Source organism: Pistacia vera, unplaced genomic scaffold, assembly GCF_008641045.1.
Source record: "Pistacia vera cultivar Batoury unplaced genomic scaffold, PisVer_v2 Contig840, whole genome shotgun sequence".
NCBI lineage: Eukaryota > Viridiplantae > Streptophyta > Magnoliopsida > Sapindales > Anacardiaceae > Pistacia > Pistacia vera.
The window spans coordinates 233,379-260,664 of record NW_022196713.1 but is presented as its reverse complement, the minus strand read 5'-3'; the positions used below and the strand labels follow the sequence as shown (position 1 = coordinate 260,664).

Below are 27,286 nucleotides of genomic sequence, written 5' to 3'. Positions count from 1 at the left end.
GGCCTTGGGTTTTGGGTAAAGGTAGGATTATTATTAATCTTCTTGGAGAAATTAGGATGATTTCTCCTCTAGGATTATAAGTGTTTGAATAAGGATCATTCATAGGCTTAGGTTGGTAATACTCCATCAAATTGGCTTGTTCTTTTTCATTCCCTGCATAAGAGTCATAAGACAAAGAACAAGTGTTAGCATCATGCCCTAAAACACCACAAACTACATATACCTCATTACTCGTTGTATTTTTGGTAGTCAAAAGTTTGACTTGCTTAGTCAATTCAACAATTTGCATAGTCATTTCATTATCAGAGCTTAACTCATGTACTCCAACTCTTCTTCCTCTTACGCTCTTTTGTTGGGAATTAGCACCCAACATCTCATATAACTCAATCGTTTTTGCAGCAGTTTTCTCACCTATTGCTCCACCAGTGGCATTGTCTACCATATATTGACATTGTTGTGTCAATCTGTCATAGGAAAACTAATTTTATAATTGAAGTGGGTAATAATGATGAGGACATTGGATGAGAAGCAACTTAAATCTATCCCATGCCTAATGAAAATGCTCTCCTTCCATTTGAGAAAACGTTGTAATCTTGGTCCTTAAGTCAGCGGTCTTTTGATGAGAGTAAAATTTGCCCATGAACTTATTGTAAACCACCTCTCATGTAGTCAATGAACCAGGTTGAAGAGTCATAAATCCAAGCTTTAGCTTTATCCCTCAAGATGTAGGGAAAACATCTCGTCTTCAATTGATCCTCATTGAGTCCTTGCAATGGAAAAGTTTGCACAATGGCATAAAAATCTCTTATGAACGTCAAAAGGTCTTCATTAGGAACTCCATAGAAGGAAGGCAACATGCTATAATGGATATTTTTCAACTCATAATTCCTTGCTGCTCCCCCTAATTGTATGCAAGACGTTGCAGTCCCAATGATTGGCCTTGCATATTCCTTCATCATCCTTTGGTTCCCTACTGGTTCCATATTTTTCACTTCTTCAAAGCTTTCCTTTTCATCCTTAGAATGTAATGTCTCTTCTTCAAAGATATCCTCGGGATGTTCTTCAAGATGTTCTTCAACTAGCTTCTGCAAATGCTCCCTTATCCTATGAATATTATCAATTGGTGGTGCGAGGTTTCCTCCTAAGGACCTTCGACCTTGCATATACCTGAAACAAAAACCAAGAAAAATTCAAACAAAGCAAAACAAAATAAAACAAAGAACAAAATTCAAACAAAACTAAGAAAACAAATATAGAATTTAAATGCCAATTCCCCGGCAACGGCGCCAAAAACTTGATGTACAAATTTAATACTCGCAAGCGTACGAATCACTAATAGCTAGCGATAAGTATACTCCCAAGGTCGATCTCTCGTGGAATTGCAGTGGCCTAAATTCTTAATTTATTTTCTTTAACAACTAAACTAAACAATTAACTAAATCCTAACACTCTAACCAAAAGATGGATGAAATTAATCTAAAATAAAACTGTAAATTAATTAAAATTAATGAATGCAATCTGTTGAATGTGAATTAAATCAATGAGAGTGATAGTGGGGATTTAGCTAACTTCTCAATCATGTATTGGAATATTTGGCAAATAAAACAATTAAATCCTAAATCCAGATTGTTGATTTTTCCACTAAACCATATAGAATTCCAATGATCATGTTTATTATCCATTTAAAATTAACTAATTAACTTCTATGATCAAGTTGTTAACTAATTAATCATAATTTGCACTAGGATATCACACAACCATCCAAATCAAAACAATGATCGTGTATTTAATTTGAGCTCTTATTTAATAGAGCTTAATTAAGGCAAGATGATCACTAGAACCCTTATTCTCAATTTTAATTATAAAAAGTAGTTGGCCAATCAACAAATTATAATTAATACCATGAAGAACAATTAAACAAGAAACAATCTAAAACTTTCATAAAACAAATCACCAAATACCCAATTCAATCATGATAGTTAAACTAAACTCCCACAATATATTTAGTTGCCCATAATCAAACTCAAACCAATGAACTCAAGGAATGAAAAACTAATCATATTGCAAAATAAGATGTAACTGAAAAGAAATCACCTAGGAATTGAAGTAGATTGATCCTCTTCCTTCTCTCCCTTGTTGAAAACTCACAATTTCTCTCACAAAAGCAACACTCTCAAGAATATAAAACTCTCAATTTAAGTCAAAGAGAATTCTCCTAAAATAAATTACAATGTCCTATTTATAGTTTTTCTTTGCTAGGGGTCTATTTGGGAAAGTACAAATTCAAGTCGGAGTTGGAAAATGTGAGAATTTTAATTTCTTCGCGATCCAAGTCCCTACATGATTTTATGGCGCCACGATGCCAAATTCTTCTCACAAACCCTAAACTCTTTTGCGCCACAACACCGAATTCTTCACGCCATGGCATTAATTTTCTGCCCAAATCACTTTTTAGCACTGCGACGCAGAAAAACTCTGCCGCAGCGCCATCCAGCTGCTTCACAATTTCCATCCTCTTTTCAACTCCGATTCTCGACTCATTTTGCAAGATTTCTTCCAAATGCATTCCAATAGCTCATGTACCTTCCAAATAGTAAAAACCACCTCAAAGTAACATATTTCTAAGGTAAAACACACAAATAATAGCCAAAAACATAACAAAATATTAGGGCAAATATTGGTTTATCAGTCCTATATTAAAATCTACTTGAGTCTTCAAGTATGACTACATCTCCTTTCACTCCATCTTCGAGTACATTAGAAATTTACAACTTACAAATTTACAACAAAATTAAAATAACCCTATACTAATTTTGCATCAATTAATTTAGAAACCTCGAGTTATATTCCAGGGAAGTGAGATCAAAAGAGAATGTACATAGAGAAGTAGAGAGAAAGGCAAAGCACGCAAGCACTATTTTATATTAATAAAATTTACAAACATACATTCCCAAGAAAATTAAAACACATCTATAGGTCTAACGCTCTTGTACCGGGCACTATGCATTATCATACATTAAGATAAAGCATACATTCAAAATTCAAAATTTTTGAATTGATTTAGCAAAATTACGTTTTCCTCTCAAGAATTTGTATAATTTTTATTGGTCCAATAGTTTTCAAAATTTGTAGTTTAGCCCCAAATTGCCTACTGATGAGTAGCAGGCAATTGTTCTCATGAGTGGCCAGCATCGGCCTCGGGTTACTGTTCATGCCCCAATTATTGTTCATAGGTCACTGTTCACATCAAAAAAAGCTTCAAGATGGTTGTGCGCGACAACGCGTGGCCTAGGGTTTTGCAATTTTTTTTTTTTTTTTTAATAATTCAATCCAATCAAGATTGAAACCAATATATAATTCATCAACAAATCAAGAATTCAATTAATCAATCACCAAATTAAAATAATTGAATCATAATTGAAACCTTGAGACATGCAATTCTATGCAATTAATCTCATACTTCAATCAAAATCAAAATACATATAATTAAGAACCCTAGGCTTTGATACCACTATAAGGAAATATGGGATTTAGGTGGGAGACTAGGACGTTTGGCTCATCATTTGTAGATTAATGCATTGTCGAGCTTAGTGGCGTCGTATGGCGGAGTTGGCTATAGTCATGAGATGTCTCCCAAGAGACGTGATACTTTGAGCAAGTGACACGTGCAGGGCACTTTTTCAATATGAAAGAGGTAGGAAAATGAAGGGTTTCGTTTCCCAAGGCCCCACAAATGCTTGCCACATGTCCCTATTTGAAAAGAGAGGTCTTTATTAGGGGGCAGTTTCCTTTGGAGAAGCCATTTGTATTTCCAAAAGCGGTTTTTGAGAGAGAAGTTGTAGCATAAGAGTTTTTCATCCTTTTTCAAAGCTTTTCGATGTAAACTTCTTACTTTTCTTCAAATTTGCATCATTTTCTTGATCCCTTTTAGTTTTCCAATAATTTTTTAGTAGTTTAGGCAAGATTTGGCAAAGTTTGGTGTGGTTTGAGAGAGAGTTTCTCTAGCATATTTTTATTGAAGGGTTTCAATTTTGGAATTTGGTGGTTTTGTGTTTGGAAAGGTAAGCATGGGGATTTGGCGGTTTTCAAGCTCATTTTTGAAACCAATGTTTTCATTTTGAAAATTCGCACAAGATAATTTCAAAACATCAATTTCTCTACTCAAAATGATTTTATCACATGTAACACAATTAAAATCATATTTGAGTTGCTCATGTTCACTTAAAAGTTTTTCATAATCGCTCAAAAGTTTTTCATGTTCATTTTTCAAAACACATTCTTGTTCCTTTAACATTCGATTTCTCAAACACACTTTTTCATATTCTTCCATTAATTAATGATTCCAATGCACATTGTAATTTATTGAAAGAATAGTTTTCGAAGTCATTTACCTCAAATTTAGAGTCTCCTTCCGAATTGCAATCGTTGGCCATGAAGCAACCGTTGGTTGCTCTTCATTTGACTCATCTTCATCGCTTGAGTCATCACTTCTAGTCCATGTGGCGACAAGAATGTTCTTCTTGCAAAATTTGTTTTCTTGTCTTTCTTCTTCCATTTAGCTTGAGGACAATCTTGACGAATATGGCTCAGTTTCTTACATTCATGGCAAATGATGTCCGATGTGCCTTTTTCCTCTTCATTTCTTGGTTTGAACCTTTGGAAATTTCTTCCCTTGAATCTTTTGTTCCTTCCAAGAAACTTAGTGAATCTTCTTGCCAAGAATTTGATTTCAACTTCCATAGAGGAATCACCTTCCTCTTCTTCATTTATTGTCTTAAGGGCAATCTCCGTCTTTGGTTGGCTTTCATATTCTTTTGGCTTTCTCTTAATCTCTAAAGTTAACAAGCTACCAATGAGCTCATCCATTTTCATTTTGGTGAGATCCTTAGATTCTTCCATCGCAATCACCTTTATTGTCCAATTTTCTAACAATGAACGAAGGATTTTCTTTACAAGCTCAAGACTTTCAAAATTCTTTCCAGGATCCTTGAGGTCATTTATCAAGTTTGAAAATTGCTTGTACATGTCAGTGATGCTTTCTCTGGTTTTCATCTCAAATAGCTCATAGTCGCGAAATAGCATCTCTATCTTTGATTCCTTCACTTGGCTTGTTCCTTCATGTATTGTTTGAAGAATTTTCCATGCATTTTGGCTGTATCACATGCCGAAACCTTTCCAAACTCTGTAGCATCAAAAGGACAAAACAAAATGTTAAGTGTTTTGTCATTTAAGCTTAATTTCTTTTTCATCATCTGTTGTATAGTCATCTTCTCTTTTTTGAAAACTTGTATTAGGGTCCATGGGAATGTAGTTCCCTTGTTCTACTATTTTTCATAAATTGTAATCTATTGACCTAATATTAAGTCTCATTGTAATTCTCCATTGTGTGTAGTTTACACCACAAAACAGTAAGGTCTTGTAGTACAATGACCTTCATTAAAGTGGGGTGTTGATGTACAAGCCATATCTAGATCGATTAACTCTTGAAACTGTTAGGCTTTTTTACACAAGCGCCCAAGCTCTAATACCAATTGTAAAACCTTATATGGCAAAAAAAATCCTAGAGGGAGGAAGGGGATACTTTAAAAATATTTGTGAAATAAAGCTTTCACCAACCCAAACATGTTATGAACTTACGACACTAACAAAGATAGGCAATAAATATGAATGATGCTAATCAATAAGGATAATCGATGTTAAATAATAAATGAGAGAGAGTTGTAAAGATAGGCAATGAATGAGTGCAAATGTTGCTTCAAGTAAATATGTAAGGAATAATAAGTGAGTTGAGAAGGAAGAAATGCTCAGAGATTTATAGTGGTTCGGAGCTCTATCCACAAGTCTTCTACATCCAATTCTTCAAGGCAACCTCTTTGAAGTTCCACTAGAATCGGATTTCGCCAAATACACTAGTTTGGTAGGATTTCACCTTTTACAATAGTTTGACAGGATTTCACCTCTTAAATTTAAAGGACTTCATCCACAAAGTGTTTGATAAAAAGTATGAGAATGATTGTCTCTTACGCTAGGCTTGAACACACAATAAGAACAATACTCTCAAAGGTTTACAAATAAGTGCAAGAGAGTGATGTCTTTTATTTGGACTTTGAGCTCAAGGGATTATGTGAGAATGTTTGATATGACTTTGAATCTCTGATATTTTATGTCTTTCTTAGCAATGAAATGCCATATTTATTGCTTGACTTCTCCCTTTGATGCAAAGAGTTGTTGCTGCATTTAATGCATGTATGAAAAGCCTACAAACACAAAGGAACAGGCATTCCACTATCACGAATGGTTGTTCCTGACACCAACAGTCAATTCGTACAGCTTTAGGGTTTCTGGTATGATTGTTCCAACATGAGAATGGTCGTACCACCACTGTGAATGGTCATTCCACCACGAGGAACGATTGGACCATTGGGTCCTTAAAATCCACCAAAAAAAAAAAAAATCCAGAAGCATAAACGGCTTCCTAGAACATTGACATTCAACCAAGAACGATCTTTAAGTCTGAACGGTTGTTCCCCCATGGAGAACGGTCATTCCACATTCGATACTTGAACTTGAACTTCTACTTGATCTTCAAGGCTTGTCTTCCAAGATTCATCAAAGGTGTGAAGTGTTTGAATTCTGAGGACTTTGACTTTTGGCTTTGATGGAACGGTCGTGTTGGTGTGAGCGACTTGGCTTCATTTTGAACAGAAGCATGCACGATCATAGGGAATGTTGTCCTGCTGAGGAACATCCACCTAGGCAACTTTGAAAGCAAAGGAACGATCATTCCTTTGACTTGCATAGTCGTGTCAACAAAGAAAACTGCATGTTGTTTTTGTTTATGACTCTTTGTCATACCTAAGCATGTTTGTTAGAAAACCAATTAACTCTTTGATTAGTTTTGGCACTTCAAAACACATGAGGGCTAAAAAAAAACACTTAACACAAATTTTTTTGTGCCATCATATCCCATGTAGTGATGGCTCCTGTAGGCAGAGAAAGTAACAAACTATTTCCCTTGTCTCTAAGAGAAAATAGAAAAAGTCATAGGTGAGTCATCTAAAGCATCATTATGCTTGAAAAGTATTACAAATTTCCAAGAAATTGGCTATGTGAGAGTTCAAATCCTCATGTGTCAGACCACCAAATTGCAATGAATGTTGAATCATTTGGATTATGGCTTGTTTGATTTCAAAAGTATTGGCTTGAATGATTAGCTTTGTAATGCTTGATGTTGCTCCAGTTAAAGATGACATAACATATTTTCCTAGTAGTTTCGCCACCTCTACATTGGTTGCTATTACATAATTTCCTTCTACATTGTTTCCTACTCCCTCATTGTTGTTCCCTTCCATTGCTTCTCAGTCTCTTTAATCGGTGAAACGTGCGCTCAGTTTCAGGATCAAAATTTTCAAGTTATTCTTTGCTAGAGCAAGTCATGCACTATGGAAAAAAAAAAAAAAAAAAAAAAAAAAAAAAAAAAAAAAAAAAAAAAAAAAAAAAATTCTCAAAATAACTAAACAAATCAAAATAAATATATGTCTAATTTTTTTGTCCCTGACAACAACACCAAAACTTGTTATGAGTTTTTCGTATGCTAGCAAAGGCATTATCGAAAGTAATAAAGTGATTAACGTTATTTGACATGACGAAAATTGTGATGTGAATTTAAAATTAAAAAAAGGGAAATTACTTGAAATAAAAACAACTAAAATAACACGACAAAATGTCACTATGCAATGAAAATGTTAAGGGTTCGATTCTACCTAAACCTATGTTGATAAATATCTAATGAAAGAAAATCATATTCAAAAATCTATTGATCTAAAGATGGCTAAATTCTTCAATTGCATGACAATTGTGGAATTTCCTAACGGTTAAGTTTCACTCCTGCTTAAAACCTAAGCTCGCCACATGAATCCTGTAAGACTCTCATGCGTATCCTACTCAAGTCATGATCTATGCTATTCTAATGATCTAAAGTAATTTCACCACCTGGTTCATCATCACATCAATAAATCAATTGAACACAATAAAACCCTAGTCAAACGATATTTTAATCAAACTTCACTACCTAGTTCATCATTCAATTAAAACCCTAAATAATTAGAGAAACACAACATCCAAAAGCATTAAGCAAATAGCAAAGATTCTTATTGAACAATAAATTTGTGAATGATTTAATAGAATTGAAAATCAAGTCAACCTGGTGTTGGTAGAATCTACCCCTTAACAAAAGAAAACTACTTCATACTCAAAGTAAACAAAACCAAAATTAGTTGTGCAATTGTCATTATAAAAAATCCAAACTGAAAATAAAAATAAAGTAATGGAAATTGAAACTAGGACCTTGAAGAATTGATCTCTGGAAAGGTTTTGCACCAACTTCTCTTAAATGAATGGTGCTAGACTCTCTCCTTTGATCTCCTCCTCTTCCTTGATGTGGTTTTATTTCAATAACCCCTAGCCTCCCTAAGATATTGCTAAGCCCCTAGCCTCCCTAAGATATTGCTAAGGACCTATATTTATAGTATTTCGGTCATGAGGCTATTATGGTAAAAAGTAACACTTCAATTAGAAAAACATAATAACAAATCTATTTGTCTTCCATGCACTGACATAACTTTTGGCTCAATTTTTAACCATTTTCCAAGTCAAACTGGATCACGACCGAAACGTGAAAGCTGTAGCCCTCTCTCTTAGCTTTCAAACGCCACCAGAATCAAACAATTTGAGTTGTGTAGCTCAAGTTATGCCTATTTTAGTGCAACATGTTCTGGTAGAAAATCTAATCATAAAATTCACGCACGTCGCAGCAAAGAAAATTCTTGTCGTAGCGGTCATCCTACAAAAAATCTTTAGAAATTCATAACTTCCTCATTTGAGCTTCGATTCTTGAACCATTTGTTCTTACATGATTATGATTCTTTAATCTTTAATGCGCATGCTCGAAATCCTCATTTTTCAGCACCTCAATACCTGGAAATTCACAAAACATATCTGTGATTCTAAAAAACAAAAGAGATATAGAAATTAAGTAAAATTAACCAATTAAACCTAATTCCCACACAAAATACCCTTAAAATCAAAGTATGAGTGCACTTCCAAGCACTCAACATAGTACCCCCAAACCTAGATTTTGCTCGCCCTCGAGGAAAAGAAGAAATATGAAATAAGCTTTAGTCAACACGCTCATACTTAATTTTGTAAAGCTGAAAATATGATAAAATCTAAATGATGTTAAAAGAATCAATCAAGTCAAAGTCAACTTTCAAAAGCTAATATATTCTCTTCTTGAAATCTTAATGTGTGTGTGTGTGATTAGCCAATAAAAAATCTCATGCATGTTTCCCGGATCAATTCATACACACTAAAAAACACAATATTAATCTCTAAATAAAAGCTATGGAACTTCATATGTTTGCTTTTCAAATCATCTCTCCACTAATGTAGGCATACACACCACTAAATATTAGAAGAACTTATATTGGCTTGTAATGTTTGGCTTATGGTAATGGTTAAGAAACAAACATGGATTTCAAAACAAGAAAATTCAACAAAAACCTCACCATTGAAGGGAGATCATAAGAGCAATTTACACATTCTTATTCGGTTTTGTTTATAAGAAACATGTTAAAGAGGATTTTTTTTATGTAGATGGATGGTTAATACTGATACTTGGGTTCATTTCTAACTAAGGATGTTACAAATCAAAGAATGTTGATGTTTTTGACAAAACCTAAGATTGTTATCAAAGGGTACCAGTGGTCTCGATCACTTTTCACAACCCAATGTTGAAGACAACGAAAAGTGTTCAATACCGTCTAATAGAAGGGTATCAAATTTTTTTATGGGGTTATATGTAATTTCCATGGAAGAGTATTTTGATGCCCTCTGATAGGGGATATCAGACATCCGATAGGACTTACAGGGGGTATTATAATTTTTACCTTAAAAAAATACAAATATCCCCTATAAGTCCTATCCGATGTCTAATACCACCTAATGGAGGGTATCAAAATACCCTTCATGAAAATTACATATACTCGCGTATAGTTCTATTAGACGTCTAATACTCCCTATCAAACAATATCTGACACTTTTCATCATCTTCAACCTTGAATTGGAAAAATGATCGATACCTTGTAATAAACAGTCCTGGATTTCGTCAAAAAAATGAAAATCCTTTGATTTTCAACATCCCCATCTAAAAATTAACCTAGAAACTAATATTAACCACCCATCTACATAAATATGATTTGATTTGGAAGGAATTGCAGTTACAGAGAATGAGCCAGACAAGTTTCAAGGGTTGAAGAATGAGTTTTGGTTAAAGGGTTTAAGAATTTGTGAATAGGGGTATTTTCATCCGTAAAAATATTATATAAGGCCATTTTGCTATATTGTGAGAAGCTTTTCAAAAAGTGCTGCTTTTCATCAGCATCCCTAAAATAGTGGGGTTTAATATAATTTCTCATATTTTGGTTTAATATAATTTCTCATATTTTAAGGCAAACATAAGGCAAGGTAAGAGAAATTTACCATCTTTCACCTATCTCAAGTATTTCAAACTTTAGAATTGATGGATCTTATCATTGTAGGTGATCAATTTATATATTAAAATTTACATAACATGATTTTTTAACTACCAAATCAATTTCTTTATCGTTATTTGAATATTCAATAAATGGAGTTTTAATATATATTAACTTTTTATTTATTTTTTCATTTCATATCATATTAGTTTTTGTACAAACGTTTATATATGATAGTTATATGAGTGATGTTCTTAGTCCCCCACATTTTATCTTTCAAAGAGCCAACTTCTAAGTTTATTTCATTAAAATGTTTTAATATATGCAGATCTCTTTATAAACCCCATCTACCAAAAATATCCTTTTATTTATGTTTTCAAAATTTTCTAAGCTTCTTATTTTGAATGTTATATTTAAAGATGAAATCCATTCACATTTGGTTTTACTTCTAAGATTGTAAGAATAATAATTAAGAAATTTGGGTGCATCAATTAACTTATAAATTTTGGAGAACTGCAGAAGTAGAGAAATATTAAAAAGGAAATAACAAAACAAAAATTTAGTACTTGTATGATTTTAATGAAACTTTTTCAATTACATAAACTTCGTCTCCATTGTTTACAAATAGAAATAGGGTTTAATTGAATCAAGGTTTATGATTAAAAGAGGAAAGAAAATTTTTTAATACGTATAACCCTTTTATGTAATATGTAGTATTTTTAAATATGGGATAAAATTGTACTTAAAAAAATTAATAGTAATTAGGTATAAACTATAAAGAGATAAAATATGGAAGCCAATAACATTACTCTATTTATATATCTAATTTGGAATATCATATTAAACTAGCTTAATTATGCTGAGTGGGACCCAACATGGCAAGCCCAATCTCGTGAAAATTAATATCACAAGTATTAATCATAAGAGGGTAAGACTTTATTATCAGTAGACAGTAGGGAGTAGGGACACATACCTTAGTAGTAATATATATAAAAAATGTTATACTGTATATATAATATAAAATTTATAAAATTATAATAAAAAAATAGGACTAGAAAGAAGAAACAAAGAAGAATGCTTAAGCTATGTGAAATAAAATAAAATTTCCGTTACTATAGTGAAAATTTGAGAAACTATGTGAAACTATCATCTGAGCTTGCCTGATATTTGCAATAATAAATTGTTAAATCCAATATGATTCAATAATAAATTGCATTAAAGTATTTTCAATCAGACCTAACCCATTTTCACGTGGAATTTCATTGGTATTAGGTTTCGCGTTTGGGTATTTTTATTCCTTCTAATTTTTTTTTTTTTTTTTTTTAAATTATTGTATACTTCCATAAATTATTTACTCCTTTAAAGTTTCGTTTTCCCCCTAAAAAGTATCAAAACCCCCTTGCCCTTGATAGGAGAAAATGAACTATGACCAATGAAGCCCCAAGAAGATAATAGATCCTAATGTGCAGCAAACACTTGCAAAACCTTCTTGTGTCCCTCAAAAGTGCTACAACTTACAATGCTAAAATTATAGATCAAGTTCTTACCCAATCCATCACCAATGGCCTCTTCCATGCCACACCCACATGGAATTGTATCCTCAGAGCCTACTCTAAAAGCCCCACGCCCATCAAAGCCATTCTCATTTACAATCACTTCTTCATTAGAAAAAACTCAACCCACCCTGATAATTATACTTACCCACCTCTACTCAAAGCTTGTTTGGGTGTATTTTCACTCCCTAAGGGTCAGGAATTACATGCCCATGTCACCAAACTTGGTCTAGACTCTGACATTTATGTGCAAAATGATCTTATCCATTTTTATGGCTTCATGAATGAACTGACTTCAGCACGTGGTGTGTTCGATGAAATGCCCCATAGAGTTATAGTCAGCTGGAATACGCTTCTGGGTATTTATAATGACAGCTCTAATTCTTTTGTGGAGGTGTTGGTGTTGTTTAAACGATTGATTTGTGAAGAAATTAAAGCTGATAGGATCACTTTGCTGATTCTGTTGTCAGCTTGTGCACAGTTGGGGAGGCCAGATTTCGGAAGAGCTGTGCATTGCTATGCAACAAAAGTAGGTCTTGAATGTATGTTGGGTTTGGAGAATGCGCTATCGGGAATGTACTTAAAGTGTAGAGAGATGCGTGCAGCTTTAAGAGTGTTTGATGAAATGGTTTCCAGGAGGGATGTGGTTTCGCATACGATTTTGATCAAGGGTTGTGCTGAAATGGGGATGGTAGAACTGGGTCGCGAAGTGTTTGACATGATTGTTGATAAAGACACTGTTATATGGAGTTCGATGATGCATGCTTATGTTAAAGCAAAACTGCCGAAGGAGGCTTTAAAGCTTTTCAAGATAATGGTTGATGAGGGGGTGATACCAGATGAAAACACAATGGTCAGTGTGCTTTCAGCTTGTGCTAGTTTATCTGACCTCGAATGTGGTAGGCTAGTGCATAGGTTTATCCACCAAAACAATATAAAGCAAGATGTTTTTGTGAAAACAGCACTTATTGATATGTATTCTAAGTGTGGATGTCTAGAGGATGCCTTGGTTTTATTTTACAAAATGGGTTGCAAAGATGTTTTCACTTGGACGATAATGATCGAAGGTTTAGCCAATTATGGTCTTGGAATTGAAGCTCTGAGAGTTTTTAATCAGATGGAAAGACAAGGAATTAAGCCAAATGAAGCCACATTTGTTTCTGTGCTAGCGGCATGTAGTCATTCTGGGTTAGTTACTGAAGGCTGCCAGTTGTTCAGAAGGATGGTAGGAGTCGACAGAATTCAACCAAAGAATGAGCACTTTGGTTGTCTAATTGATCTGTTTAGTCGTGCAGGACTCTTGTATCAGGCTGAGGAGTTTATTGAAACCATGAAAGCTGAGGATAAGCTTATAGCTTATAAAACTCTGTTAAGTGCTTGCATTAGGTATTCAGAATTTGATGTTGGAGAGAAGGCTGCATATAAAATGATGAAATTGGGTCCCCAGAACCATGCTACTTATATCCTATTATCAAATTTCTATGCTCAGGCAGGTCAGTGGGCTGAAGTTGCAGAAGCAAGAAGAAACATGAAAGAGTTTGATATGAGAAAGATGCCTGGCAACAGTACTTTAGAACTAAAACATTACTTGTAGGCAATATAAAGGAAGAAAAATCGAATTGCTTCTGCGAATTGGTGTAGATATCTGTCTTATTAATTCTTTGTTGAGCGATACACAAGACAATGGTCAGAAAATTACAGAGTCAAATTGAATCAGTCTGTAAATAAGATTGTAAGAACAAATAACTTCATGAGGTCGCAAAATAAAATGGAATGAAATGAAGTTTTATATTTTGTCCTTGGTATGCGTAAATTTACAGTTCAGAATACAACACCTCAAATTGGATCTGCCAACAGAAAGGTTGCACATCTTATAACACCTGAACCTTCTAATTTAAGGTTGTACATCTTATAACACCTGAACCTTCTAATTTAAGGTTGTACATCTTATAACACCTGAACCTTCTAATTTACAATTTTGAGGCTTAAAGAACACTCAGAACAAGAGCCAAAACTACACCCATCACTGGAAAGAAAAACAAGATCTTTCTTTTCACATCACCACTTCTTCTAGCTGAATCTCCACTTTCCCACCAATTTTAACATCAAACACCAACCAAGTGTACACAAAAGTGCTACAACTCGGCCTCCTACAAGTCCACCAAGAACAATCAAGAGAAGAATTGAAAAATACCTTGAATTTCCCTTTCTTTCTCTTTCAACAATCTCCTCAACTTCACCCACGTCTGCCTCAGCCTGGCTATTACCAAACACATGGTCTTGTTCTTCACCAAGAATTTTTTCCAATTTTTCATCTCTCAGGCAAGCAAGACCGATCTCGCTGTTGGACTCAGACTCCTTTTCCTTTTCCTTTTCCTTTTCCCTCTCCTTTTCCTTTTCTTTGTTCTTCCATTCTTTCTTTGCATCACGCAGCTTCTTAGGAACAAAATTCTTAACAAATTTTCTTCTTATTTTGGCGCTTCTGCTTCTCTCCTTTTTATGTATCAAAACATCCAATTTCTCCCCATCACAATTCGAATCAGGAACATGAATTTCTCTCCCCGGAGACTTCAATCCAATTTCATTAACAAACTCACAAGAATCACAGACATCGCTTCTAACAATCGATTGGCCTTTTGATGAGTCTTCGTTGCATCTCTGAATCTCATGCGAACACAATTCATCATCATCCTTCTTCAACTCAGAATTTGGAAAATACAAAACTTTAATCTTTACAACGAAAGAATCAAGCACCGTTCTCGCCTTTGAACACGGTTTCAAGAAAACCAAAGCACCAGAACTGGCATACTCGACCAAGAAAAGTAAGAACGCCGACATTGTGATTCCAACCGCCATCTTTTTAGTACTCAAAGCAACAGCCACCACCATCAAGATCTTCAAAACCACCGCAAAAAACCCCTTCTCCATCATCCCATCCCCATCCGCACCGCCATCACATTCATTTAACACAACTAAATCCTCAACATTTCGCTTCGTCCCTTCAAACCCAGATAGCGAACTTACCACCAAGCCAGCCGCAGACACCGACCTTCGCACCGGAGACGGTGGCGGTGGCGGTGGCGGTGGCGGCGGAGAACGGATGCTATGAAGCGGAGAATACGGTGGAGACTTCCTTTTTGATGGTTTTTTCAAGCGATCTTTGTTCTTAACGAAGAGATCAACAAGAGAGGTGGGAAAACCAGTCTCAACGACGAGAGATCCGCCGCGTTTAGGCGAGTGATGAAGACCCGCCACCAAACGCGAAAACTTGAAACTTGTGTTGTTCTTTTTCCATGGCAAAGGCATGTTTATGTTGGTATTTTGATATTGCCTCTCTTCTTCTTCTCTTCTTTGAATGAATGAAATTCAAATCAAAGAAAAAAGTGAAGTTGAGAATTGCATGAAGATGGTTAAAAAATTGTTGGAGAAATATTAATGGTGGAGCTGTTTACATGATTACAGTTTGATTATTTTAAGAAATAGAACCCTGAACCTGAAAATCCTAGAGAGGAAAAGGGTGGAAAAACAATAGCGTGGAGAAATTTACATTACCGCGTGCGTAGAGATATGATTAAGAACAACAACAACATCAACTGTGTTAGGTCTTGCTTTTGTTGTCTTTGATTTCCTTTTATAGTTTTTCTGTTTACTTCTTTTGGAGGGAAGGAAAGAGAAAATTATTAATTATTAAATACAGTTTTATTGGAATTTTATCCACCGATGAAGTTCAATAAAATAACAAATATCTCCTGAGACTTTAGAAATAACAATTTTGTTAGTTAATTAATAAATATTTATTTAATTCTTTTTTTCCGTTTATTTTATCACTAAAATTAATAATAAAAGAGTTTTTGTAATTTTTCCAATCACATTAGAATTTATGTTATTTAATTATATCTAAAGGATTATATTTAAACCCGTTTTAATATATATTATTTTATTTCAGGTTGTTTTAAACTTTTCAGGATGTTGTTGCTGTAAACTATCTAATTTAAGATAATTTTCTCTGTTATACTTATTATATGCATTTTTCTTAAATGGTTTTTCTTTTACTTTTATGTTAGTGTAATTTTAATTTATTTCTAAAATGTTGAGTTAAGAACCTAGGATGGTATGTATCCATGATAGAGATAACTATTTATAGGGAAAATTAAAATTTCATGTTATATTGAATTGGTATATTAGATTTCATTACAAATTAAAAATGGATCAATTAAGGGTGGTGTATAAATTAAGAAAATTAATGTAAATAATATTAGGATGGAAAGCAAGCACTTAACTAGTCAACTAAGCAACTTGCTTTTGTAAATCTGTCTATAAAATAAATTATTATACGTCAAATCAACTTTTTCTTTTTATATGCTTTGGCTAACTAAGATAAAATAAAAAACCACATTTATTTTGTGGAGTATTCTACTGGCTCCCACAAAAAAAAAAAAAAAAAAAAAAAAAAAATACCATAAGTGCTTTCTCGGGTCTCATTGACTAATAAGATTAAAAAATACTAAACCCTAAGGATTGATTGTCGATTAGGAATGATTGTTCTTTTCTTTGAGTTATTAGATTTAACCTTGACCATCTATTGATTCTTTGAGTTTGAATCTTTGAGTTTGAAAGGTATTCAATGATATTTAAGATACGCACAAACTAATTCGTAAAAAAATATATATATTATTAACTTAAATTAGCATAACAAAACTGTGTTTGAAATTTGACATTTGTAGAAAAATATTCTACTGGCTGCCATTATATGTAAAACATAGACCAGTTTCTAAAATATTAAAAAATTCCTTACTTTTTAGTAAGTAATTAAAACTTATGATATAGAGTTAATGAATGTTTACTATATATCATTCTATATTTATTTTAACACTTAAATTAAGTGTAGGGAGAAATTTGTTATTCGATCATATCTTGGGGGGCGAATGTATTAAAACTCTCTTTAAGAAAAAAATAAATTGATAATGTATTTACCACACAGAATCATTAGATTCTATAAACTGGGTAATGTATTAGTCTTTATCCATCAAAATTATAGAGAAAAAAAAAAAAAAAAACACAAACAAAAACTCTAATCAATTAAGTAAAAAAAAAAAGATATTTTTCTAACAATATCGTTCAATTGAATCAGGTATTTATTGTTATTAGTTAGAGAAAGATACAGAATCAAACCTTCGTGAATTAAAAATTACAACACAAATCACTCAAATTAGGATTTTATACAGTAATAATCAATCCCACCCATACAAAATTATGTCTAAATATACAGTTAACATCTTAATATCTGCTCCCTTTGAGCCTTAAAGACAAAAATAGATATTTAATCTAACAAAAAAAAAAAGAAAAAAGAAATTAAGACCCAACTTTATCGGATTCAAATAAAGAATTATTAAGATGGACCAAAATATATGAGCATCCTGGCTAAATATTGAGTGTTTTAGAGAGGTGTGTTTTGATGGGCCCTGGGCCATTATTTGTGGGCCCACTCATAAATTAAAAACAAAATGAAAGAAAGACATCAAAATGAGAAGCACGTGATAGTAGTTGATGAGGGTGGTTGAGTCAAACTTTGGTCTTTACTCGGCTTTGAGAAAGCGAGGTTTTGATTACGTTTGTTTTTAACTTTTACCCGAAAATACAAAATTAATTCCATTTAACATGAGACTTACATTTATTAATATGTATATTAATATATCCATATATTTTTTTTATATATTACTTTTTTATATACTAGTTCCCTAGTAATATATGTCACTTAAGGATTATTTGGTTTGATTATTTTAGTGACTAAAAGATCTTATTCAAAGTTAAACACTTTGAAATTTTTTAGATTGTTTGATTGCATTTTAAAAGTGATTATCATATCAAGGATTATTTGGTAGATTATTGTGGGTTAATGAGACTCCTCTCATTAGCTCTTTTGAGCTTATTTAGAGTGTTGAAATTTAAAAAAATATCTTTATTATATTTTATAATTTTGACTTGACTTATTTCTATATATTAATGTCTTTTAAAAAAAAATTACCACTAATAAAATATTTTATATTTTTCTTAATCAATAATTACATTTTTTTTTTTCATAGAAAGCATATTTAATAATCTCTACCCAATAAGTTTTTTTCCTATAAGCTTCACTTGAATAAGCCTCTCAATTTTAACTTAGTTTGTATATAAAATTTAAAATTATCAATATTCTGAATTTAAAATTTTATTTAATAGATTGATCTATTATCTATCTTCTATTTATATATTAAAATATGTATAACTTATTTAAAAACTATTTAAAAACAGTTTTAAATAAGTTAACATATATTTCTGAAGGAATTTAGCATAAAAGTCGATATGTCCGAGTGGTTAAGGAACAGACTTGAAATCTGTTGGGCTTCGCCCGCGCAGGTTCGAACCCTGCTGTCGACGGTATTTTTAATTAATTATTTTTTTGTATTTACAATATTCTGGCGTGCCATGTGGATAAGGAAGTGGAGCACTGATTGAATTGTTATTGCTATGATATCATTTGCTTTAACATGTATCTCACATATAATTTGAAACGCCTTTATTTGCAGAAGACAATACGTAGTGGACGGAACTTTAGACCACTAAGAGCCCTTATATTTAACCTTTCTGATATTTGATCTCTGTTGAGTGCCTTGTAAGTTTCTGATGAATTAATGCCTTATCTCCAAATCATGCATTCATTTAGACCATTAGAGACAATATATTAGTAAAACATTGTTCAGCAGTATAACGACAGAATTCTGTCGAAGATTTACACTAACTAGGATCTACATTTTATTCTCAACAATATAATAGACAATAGTGTTTGCTTTTTTATCCTTTGCATACGAAAAATTAAAAAAGAGTGTGAAAAATTAATGGGCCACTCCCTTCACTCATCTATGATAATATTATAACTTTCGTTTCATGTAGCGAAAGGTGTAATGATACTTATCCCATTTATGTTGATTTTGGCTTATTTTTTTATAAATAAGACAGAGTTTTGTTTTATTTCGAAGAATAGTTGAAGCGTAATTATCTTCAAAAATAGGATACAAACGTAAATGATTGTCCTAGAATAATATGTCTATGGCTTTGTGCTGGTGGTCTTACGGGTCCAGAAGACCAAATTTGGCTATTATGTTTTTCGCTATCATCAATGGAGACGACAGGGCACACGAAGGTCAACAGGCCTGAAAACCTTATCATAATTATTGTCATGTATTTCATCTTCACACTTGTATATTCATTCAATATCTTGTCCAAATCTCAACTTACTGTATAAACATTAATAAAATAAAACTAAATAGGTAAGAAATTCAATACACGATGTAGTTATCACTTTATAACTTAGTTATAACTGATTTTGCATGCATAAACATTTAAAACTTTGATGAAGAAAAAAAAAAAAATAAATAAGGTGGAACAGATACAGAATAATTGAGACATAATATATTACTCTAAGGTGCGTTTGGTTTGAGAATGTTGTATTACTGGAAATGTTACATTAATGGAAAGATAAATTCTTTAAGATTACAGGGACCAGGATTAGAGGAGGGGCAGTCAATAGGGTCGTTGACCCTTCTTAAGTTTTAAATTTTTTTGACAAGTTTTAAATAACCCTTAAACTAAAGTAAATTAAAAAAAAAAAAAAAAGTCCCCTTCAACCTCAATATTTTAAGCTCTTATTTTTCTTTTTTGGCTATCAAAACTAAACCCTTCTTTCTTTACTTCACAAACCCATTTCAACAATCTAGGTTTCAATTTTTTTTCTTAAATTTCTAATTCTTTATCCACACAAATGTAGTTTTCTCCCACCTATCTAGCTGGCAAGCAATTGTACTATTTTTTTTTTTTCATTTGTGATGATATATTGAAGTTAGAGGAAGTAACAAGATTTTTCTAAAGTTATTTTGGAGTTGGCCTTAGGACCAGTAACGTGTATGCATAAATGATAGCTTAGTTGTGTATATAAAGAAATATGTATTTGATAGTATTGATAATGAAGTCATTATACAATACTTTCAAAAGATGAAATTCCGTTGAGAACAATTGTAAATGTATTAGTTAATGAGAATTTTATAAATACAAAAATTGTGCTTATTTTAATCTAAAATTGTATTATTCTTCTAACTTTAACCCCTTACATTTCATTTTTGGCTACGTCCATAATTGGGAATGTTTAGAGAAATGTGTTTGGTGAGGTTGGAATAAATTGGTGGGTATGTTATATTGATATGTTTGGTTGGGAGGAATAAATTGATGGATATGTTATATAAATTACTAAATTATCCTCTTTAAATATTAATATAATATTATTTTTATTATTATATTTTGAATCATTTCTTTTAACTGCCTACATTTGAGATTTTGCTAAAACACCCCACCAACGTAAAAATTTAATTTCTAACCAAATTACCCCCACCCACCCCAAGCCACTGTCAGCCGCCAGCCACCACCACCGGCGATGGCGACAGCGGTCGAAGCGGCGCACGACCGGTCAGATCTAACCGGTTGTGCACCAATCTGGTCGGAAATGACATGATCTATGGCCAGAGTTCTGGCCATTGACATCCATAATTTGGCCATCAATGATGGCTAGATCTATCTAGCCGTTGTTCATTGACGATAGCCAGAAGTCGTATATTTGGCCGGAAATGGCCAAATTGGTGCACAACCAGCCAGATCTGGCCAGTCGTGTGTCGTTTCGGCATTAGAGGCGAGTGGCCAGCGATGGTGGTTGGCCGTGGACCACTGGCGATGGTGGCTGGCTGTTGGCCACCAATGGTGGTGGCTAGATTCGGCCACCAGTCTTGAGTAATTTTGTTCAAGTTCAAGGGTATTTATGTCCTAAAAATATTCTATATAAGGATAAAATAGTCCATGAATATATTTGTAAATTGTTTTCAAATAAGGGCATTATTGTTCAAAAATTTTAATAGTTAAGGGTAAAATTGTAACAAAAATAAGATTACTAAGTAATCATAAAATACCTAAGAAAATAGTGGTATTCAAATTACCTCCTATATAACCAATAGTAATTATGATTAGTTTTGGAAGATTATCGGAATCTTATATTACTTGACAACCAAACATGGTAATCTAAATAATATAAGATGACATTACCTTAGTTTAGGGGTAAAATTAATTAAAACCCCCAATGTTGTATATTAGTTTTTTAACCCCGATTCTTTTCCCTGTTCCTAGCAGAGTACCCTATTCCAGGTTTCGATTTCGATTCCAATTCTAGTTCCGGTTCCGGTTCCAGTTCTTGGTTCTTGGAATGAAAGAATCAGAACCGGAATCAAAACTGGGGAGTCCTGGTTTCTATTTTTTAGAACCAGAACTAGTATCTCAAGTACTTGCCAGTTCCGGATAGAACCTATTTTCTTACTCACCCTTATAAAAAATAGAATATGCATGATAAAAATACGAAATTTTCACCAAAGGCTATACAAATGATTCAATACATGGGAAAAATAAGAAATCTAGAAAAGAAAAACACTTTTTGAGATGTCATAATGTGCCTAGGGTTATTTTGATAATTTGGGGAGTTTCGGCCTCTAGGAGGTAAAACTACCATTTTGCTACCTAATCAGTAAAAGATTAGTGTTTTAGGACTAATGTCACTTTTGGGAGATTTTTTAAACTTGAAAAGTGTTTTCCCTTGGGTTTTTTAGAAATGACCTTACACATCTATTAATTTGAGATGCCTTATTAGATACCCTATTGGTGGACCTAATTCAAAGAAACATCTCAACCTAATAGGTCTCTTTGTATGCTCTAATACTGTCATTACCGTAACATACAAAGATTGTCTCATTAAAGTGGCTTGCGTCCACCGACCTTTTGAAAGTAAGAATAGTACTTACTCTTGTTTACCTTGGTGTTTCATTAAGAATAGTACTTACTCTTGTTTACCTTGGTGTTTCATTGTAGGCTATTTGTTTGTAGAGCATGTCGGATCTTGCATTGAAATAGATTTGGGCCTTGTGTTGTGGAAAAGGCTGTGAAAATATATGCTTTGATCCTTGGACTAGAGTGTACTTGAAATAGAAGAATGGCATCGTGTGGTGGGTTTTATTATGACGAGTGCCATCCTGTGATGGGCTTTATGAGATAATTTGTGCCATCACGCAATGCGCTTTTAACAATTGATGCTTTCATGCGATGGACTTTGTAGAAATGAATGCCATCGTGTGATGGGTTTTGTAGCAATGAGTGTCATTTTGTGATGGGCTTTTTGGGTCAATCCGTGCCAATGCTTGATGGGCTTTCAGCAACTAGTGCCATGGGTTTATCTGTGAGAGTGTGACGGGCTTGTATTTTTTAAAGTGTATTAGGCTTACATTGAAGAGAATGCTAGAATGGCTTGGGCTTGTATGTTAGAGAATGCCAAGGGTTTTTTAGAGTGTCTTGGACTCACATGTCAGAGAATGCTAGAGTGCATTGAGCTTACATGTTAGAAAATGGTAAGTACTTTGTAAGAATATTTTGGGTTTAAATGTAGAGGGACAAAGTGCCTTGTGTTTACATGTCAGAATGTTGTGGGCTTCTCAAAATATCTTGGGATTATGTATTATAGAATGCTAGAGCCTTTTTAGAATATCTTGGGCTTATGTATTAGAGAATGCTAGGGAATTTATAATATCTTGAACGCGCATGTTAGAGAATGTAAAAATGTCTTAACTCTGAGCCCATTCTCTCTAGTGGTTATTAATTGTTATTTTTGCAAGAATATTCTTTGGGTAATTATTGTTAATTAATACACATAAAAAGGGGTAGATTAATGGGGCTGGCAAGTCCAATGTCATGGAGAGTTGAATGTCCAGTACATAAGTAGCTAGTTCGAAATAGTACTTTGAAATTATTAGAATTGGATTGACTGACTTGGGTGTCGATGAGTTTTTAGTTCTCACTAAATAAGTAGAGGCACCCTCATTACCCCTCTTTGACTCGGTTGTTGCATTGTAGGTTGAAGTCCATACCTTTTCACGGGAGTTGAGGCTAGTGTTAATGGATTTCAAGTTGGGAAAGGATTGTTCACCTGGGTAACCACAATCGAGCATCAACAGATAACAATTTTGTGGTGACAAATAGACCAAGAAATTGGAACCAGAATGTCTAATGCCTTTCTTAATTACTCTGAATTTTATGTGTTCTTCAAAGAGATGATTAAAATTTCCGATATTTGTTTGAAATACATCATGGATATTCTTTGTCTTGCAATCAGAAGATAATGCAAATACATGTTTTTCTCCTACAGTGGAGTAGACTGAAAGAATAATGACGAAAGAACATCCGTAACCTCTTGGCCTTCAATACCATGCCCATCTCCATGTAGATACACGCAATGGGACGTTCTCACCAGGTTCAATATCATTTCTTTAATAGTTTTAGGTAGGGGACAATTTGTATCAGCTCTATAAAAATTTATTTTCTTCCACAACTGCCTCATTAGATGCTTCATGTGTTCTCGAGAAACTTCCTCAGAGCAATTAGTGTCATTCATGTAACACTGCACTGATTTAGGAACATCCCCTCTTTGTACCTCATCCTGAAAATTTTAANTTTTTGCAAGAGTATTCTTTGGGTAATTATTGTTAATTAATACACATAAAAAGGGGTAGATTAATGGGGCTGGCAAGTCCAATGTCATGGAGAGTTGAATGTCCAGTACATAAGTAGCTAGTTCGAAATAGTACTTTGAAATTATTAGAATTGGATTGACTGACTTGGGTGTCGATGAGTTTTTAGTTCTCACTAAATAAGTAGAGGCACCCTCATTACCCCTCTTTGACTCGGTTGTTGCATTGTAGGTTGAAGTCCATACCTTTTCACGGGAGTTGAGGCTAGTGTTAATGGATTTCAAGTTGGGAAAGGATTGTTCACCTGGGTAACCACAATCGAGCATCAACAGATAACAATTTTGTGGTGACAAATAGACCAAGAAATTGGAACCAGAATGTCTAATGCCTTTCTTAATTACTCTGAATTTTATGTGTTCTTCAAAGAGATGATTAAAATTTCCGATATTTGTTTGAAATACATCATGGATATTCTTTGTCTTGCAATCAGAAGATAATGCAAATACATGTTTTTCTCCTACAGTGGAGTAGACTGAAAGAATAATGACGAAAGAACATCCGTAACCTCTTGGCCTTCAATACCATGCCCATCTCCATGTAGATACACGCAATGGGACGTTCTCACCAGGTTCAATATCATTTCTTTAATAGTTTTAGGTAGGGGACAATTTGTATCAGCTCTATAAAAATTTATTTTCTTCCACAACTGCCTCATTAGATGCTTCATGTGTTCTCGAGAAACTTCCTCAGAGCAATTAGTGTCATTCATGTAACACTGCACTGATTTAGGAACATCCCCTCTTTGTACCTCATCCTGAAAATTTTAAAAAATCACAATCAATTGATTGACCATTTTACAAACAATAATATTCATCGGTCAACAACTAAAGATAATGATAACTTATGTATACCGATGAAGTTCCCAAATCATCTTGAAGCCGGAAAACCATGGATGCCCAGTATACTAAATCCGGTCCGCTTTCAAAAAACTCTAGTTCCTTTTCGGTTATTGGATATTTTGAAGCAAGGTATGATACAAGTGTCATCGTCGGGCCAGTAATCGATAACCATGCGTTTTTCATATATTCTTCTAACGTTGGTTTATATTGACTGTGGTACCACTGTGCCTCCTTCATGTAGGCTTGGAACGAACCTGCCCACTAATTTGCAGAGGATAAATGTAGTTAGAAAAAGATACTTTTAGAGAAAAGTATAAACTATAGAACATTATATACAAAAGAAGAATATACATATATATATTACCGTTTTACTTAGAATCTGCGAGACATCTACATCCTGTTCTTTGAGAATGTCATAAATCATTTCATTAACCGAATTATAAAGCTGAAGAAAACATATCTTGATGTAGTGTGGAAGCTGCTTCATTGCATTAATATCCCACCTGAAAACCATGTATGAAAAAAAATATATATGACAGTTATATGATTTCTTAAATCTGTTAGCATTTGTATGAAACAAAGTTTTTTCCTAACAACCTTTGAACAGCTTCTGTGAACAACTCAGCTTCAGGCAAGGTAGAATAGACATCATAAAAATCATCAATTGCCGTAATTAGAGCAACGGCTTTAGTAAGCATCTTCCTGCAGTATGCAAATTGAGGTTCAGCAGCCATCCCCATGCCCCACAAGAATGATGTTACAATTCTACTCCTGGCAAAACTCAACTTCTCTTCAAGCCCACTATTCTTCCACCACCTTCACAGGCAAAAACGGATAATTCAGCTGAATTAGCACCTTGGAAACTAGACTGAAAAATTCTGAAAAATGTTAAGTTAATGATGTGGGAGGAAATATTAATTAATATTCCTACCGTATCATGTCTTTAAGATCTTCCTGGTGTATTCCCTGCACAATGTTGAAATCTAACTTTGCAAGCTCCAATAGACGGTGGTTCTTGCCTTCTCGTCTCTCGTAGAAATCTATGAACCACCTTGTATCTATTCTTGGTATCCACCAATGGATTGGAAGATCCAATGCGTGCTTCACTTGCAATGCTATATTCTGGTCGATATCCTTTGTGTCAAGCTCTTTAAGATATTTAGAAGTGAACTGCCAAGCCTCCTCCATGACACTTTCTCCTTCAAACCCATAATACGAAGCTTCATAAAGGCCAAGCATTGCTTTGATATCGTCATGAAGGTACGCCTGGAAACCGCCCGTTGTGTCCTTAAAACTATTAAAAACTTCTGCACTCAAGAAAAAAAAAAAAAAAACTTATTTTTATAGATTACAATATTTTATTTTTACAGGCTGAAGAGATTAAACATCTTCGATCACTACCTTCAGTAACATTGTAACTGTGTTGTCTGAGGAGTCTAAATTCAAGAGAGGTAGCATATAGATTTCCTTTCTTCCATTTATCATCGCTGTTATTGTGAACATTGCTCAATATGTCGTTTATCTCATTTTCAAAATGGTAAGCCAATCCAAGTCTTTGTAAGTTGTCAACCAGCTCGAGCTGATCCAATGGGTTTTTCACACTGTTAATCATCATCCTCACTTCTTCCCTCAGCGTTTCAGCCTTTTTTCTGTATGTATCTTCCTAAATGCAGAATTATCGTTAGAGGGGGCAAATTCAAAATAATATAATATAAAATAGAAGAAAAATAAATCAGTGAGAGTCAAATCTAAAAAATTAATACAAATAAAACTTGATCAAAACAAAAATTACACCAAATTAATGAAAACAAAATTTTGAGTGAGGTCACCAGCTCCAAAAACAAGTGTGTGAGTCCTCCCCTGCGAAAAAGTAAACTAAAATAATAAATTAATAAAAGAAGATGATGAATAGCTACCGTGTACTCATTAGTCAAGGATAGTAGGTGATCATCGTTCCAAATGCAAGGTTGGTAGTTCCCTGATCGCCTAACAGCCGTTGAAGTATTAAGTTCTGGGCTAGCAATGCACTGGACTCGCTTTTGTACACTAATTCTGCCAGTAGGTCTATTAGATACAAGTAAAACTCTACGGTTTTGACAAACAGAGGCAGTGGAAATTATATGAGAGGCTGATGCAATGCAGAACGCCATTAATGTTGCTTGTATATATTAATTATGATATGCACACAGTTCAAATTAACAATATGTGAGGATCTCTATGATATGATCAAATTGGGAGGTTAGAGAATATGTATATATTAACTTTTTTATGGTAATTAATATGCATCTAACTACTAAATTCCGATCCATACAACCACCAACACATTTAATATTAAAAAGATGCAACACATTAAAAAAAAAAAAAAAAAAAAAAAAAACACATGCATATGCGGTGTTTATAACAATCTCCTCAAGGGTTGGCGAAAGTAACAAATGAACCCCAAAAATTGATTACTTTATTATATAAAGAGCATAATACCGTTTGTCTAAAAACTGCAAAAAAAAAAAAAAATATATATATAATTAGACAAGGGCACTATAGTCTTTATAGGACAAAGTTTCAAATTTTTGGATGCATTTGTTCCTTTTCAAAATCCTTGGGTGTGTTACACTTTTCTCAAACCTTGAGGAGGAAATTTTTATAAACCTCAACTTGTATATGCTATAATGTGATGAATGAAACATTGGCCTTGAATAATTTACTTCTGATAAATATTT

At 33.5% G+C, this 27,286-nt stretch overlaps 3 protein-coding genes and 2 non-coding genes across 6 annotated transcripts; 3 read left to right on the top strand and 2 right to left on the bottom strand.

Moving 5' to 3' along the window:
• The first annotated feature begins 500 nt into the window (after positions 1-500).
• LOC116118378 lies at positions 501-608 on the top strand. Its single transcript, XR_004126143.1, has one exon. It is a non-coding gene; the product is annotated as a small nucleolar RNA R71 (small nucleolar RNA).
• An 11,308-nt stretch (positions 609-11,916) lies between these two features.
• On the top strand, positions 11,917-13,853 carry LOC116118363 (putative pentatricopeptide repeat-containing protein At3g15930). Its single transcript, XM_031404352.1, has one exon. The coding sequence runs from the start codon at positions 11,994-11,996 to the stop codon at positions 13,677-13,679; it is 1,686 nt and encodes a 561-aa protein (XP_031260212.1). The 5' UTR covers positions 11,917-11,993; the 3' UTR covers positions 13,680-13,853.
• A 1-nt stretch (position 13,854) lies between these two features.
• On the bottom strand, positions 13,855-15,391 carry LOC116118313. The gene has a single exon (XM_031404302.1). It carries the CDS (start codon positions 15,389-15,391, stop codon positions 14,156-14,158), a length of 1,236 nt encoding a protein of 411 aa, XP_031260162.1. The 3' UTR covers positions 13,855-14,155.
• A 3,030-nt stretch (positions 15,392-18,421) lies between these two features.
• TRNAS-UGA lies at positions 18,422-18,502 on the top strand. The gene has a single exon. It is a non-coding gene; the product is annotated as a tRNA-Ser (tRNA).
• A 5,534-nt stretch (positions 18,503-24,036) lies between these two features.
• On the bottom strand, positions 24,037-26,806 carry LOC116118367 ((R)-limonene synthase 1, chloroplastic-like). Of its 2 annotated transcripts, none has more exons than XM_031404355.1 (7): positions 26,486-26,806; positions 25,971-26,232; positions 25,501-25,876; positions 25,167-25,385; positions 24,934-25,072; positions 24,582-24,830; positions 24,037-24,484 (listed from the first exon to the last, which is right to left on the bottom strand). In XM_031404355.1, exons 1-7 carry the CDS (start codon positions 26,717-26,719, stop codon positions 24,188-24,190), a joined length of 1,776 nt encoding a protein of 591 aa, XP_031260215.1. In that variant the 5' UTR covers positions 26,720-26,806; the 3' UTR covers positions 24,037-24,187. The 2 variants fall into 2 exon arrangements, with proteins under 2 accessions (XP_031260215.1, XP_031260216.1); XM_031404356.1 differs by having other exon boundaries at positions 25,971-26,228; positions 26,486-26,627.
• Positions 26,807-27,286: the final 480 nt, after the last annotated feature.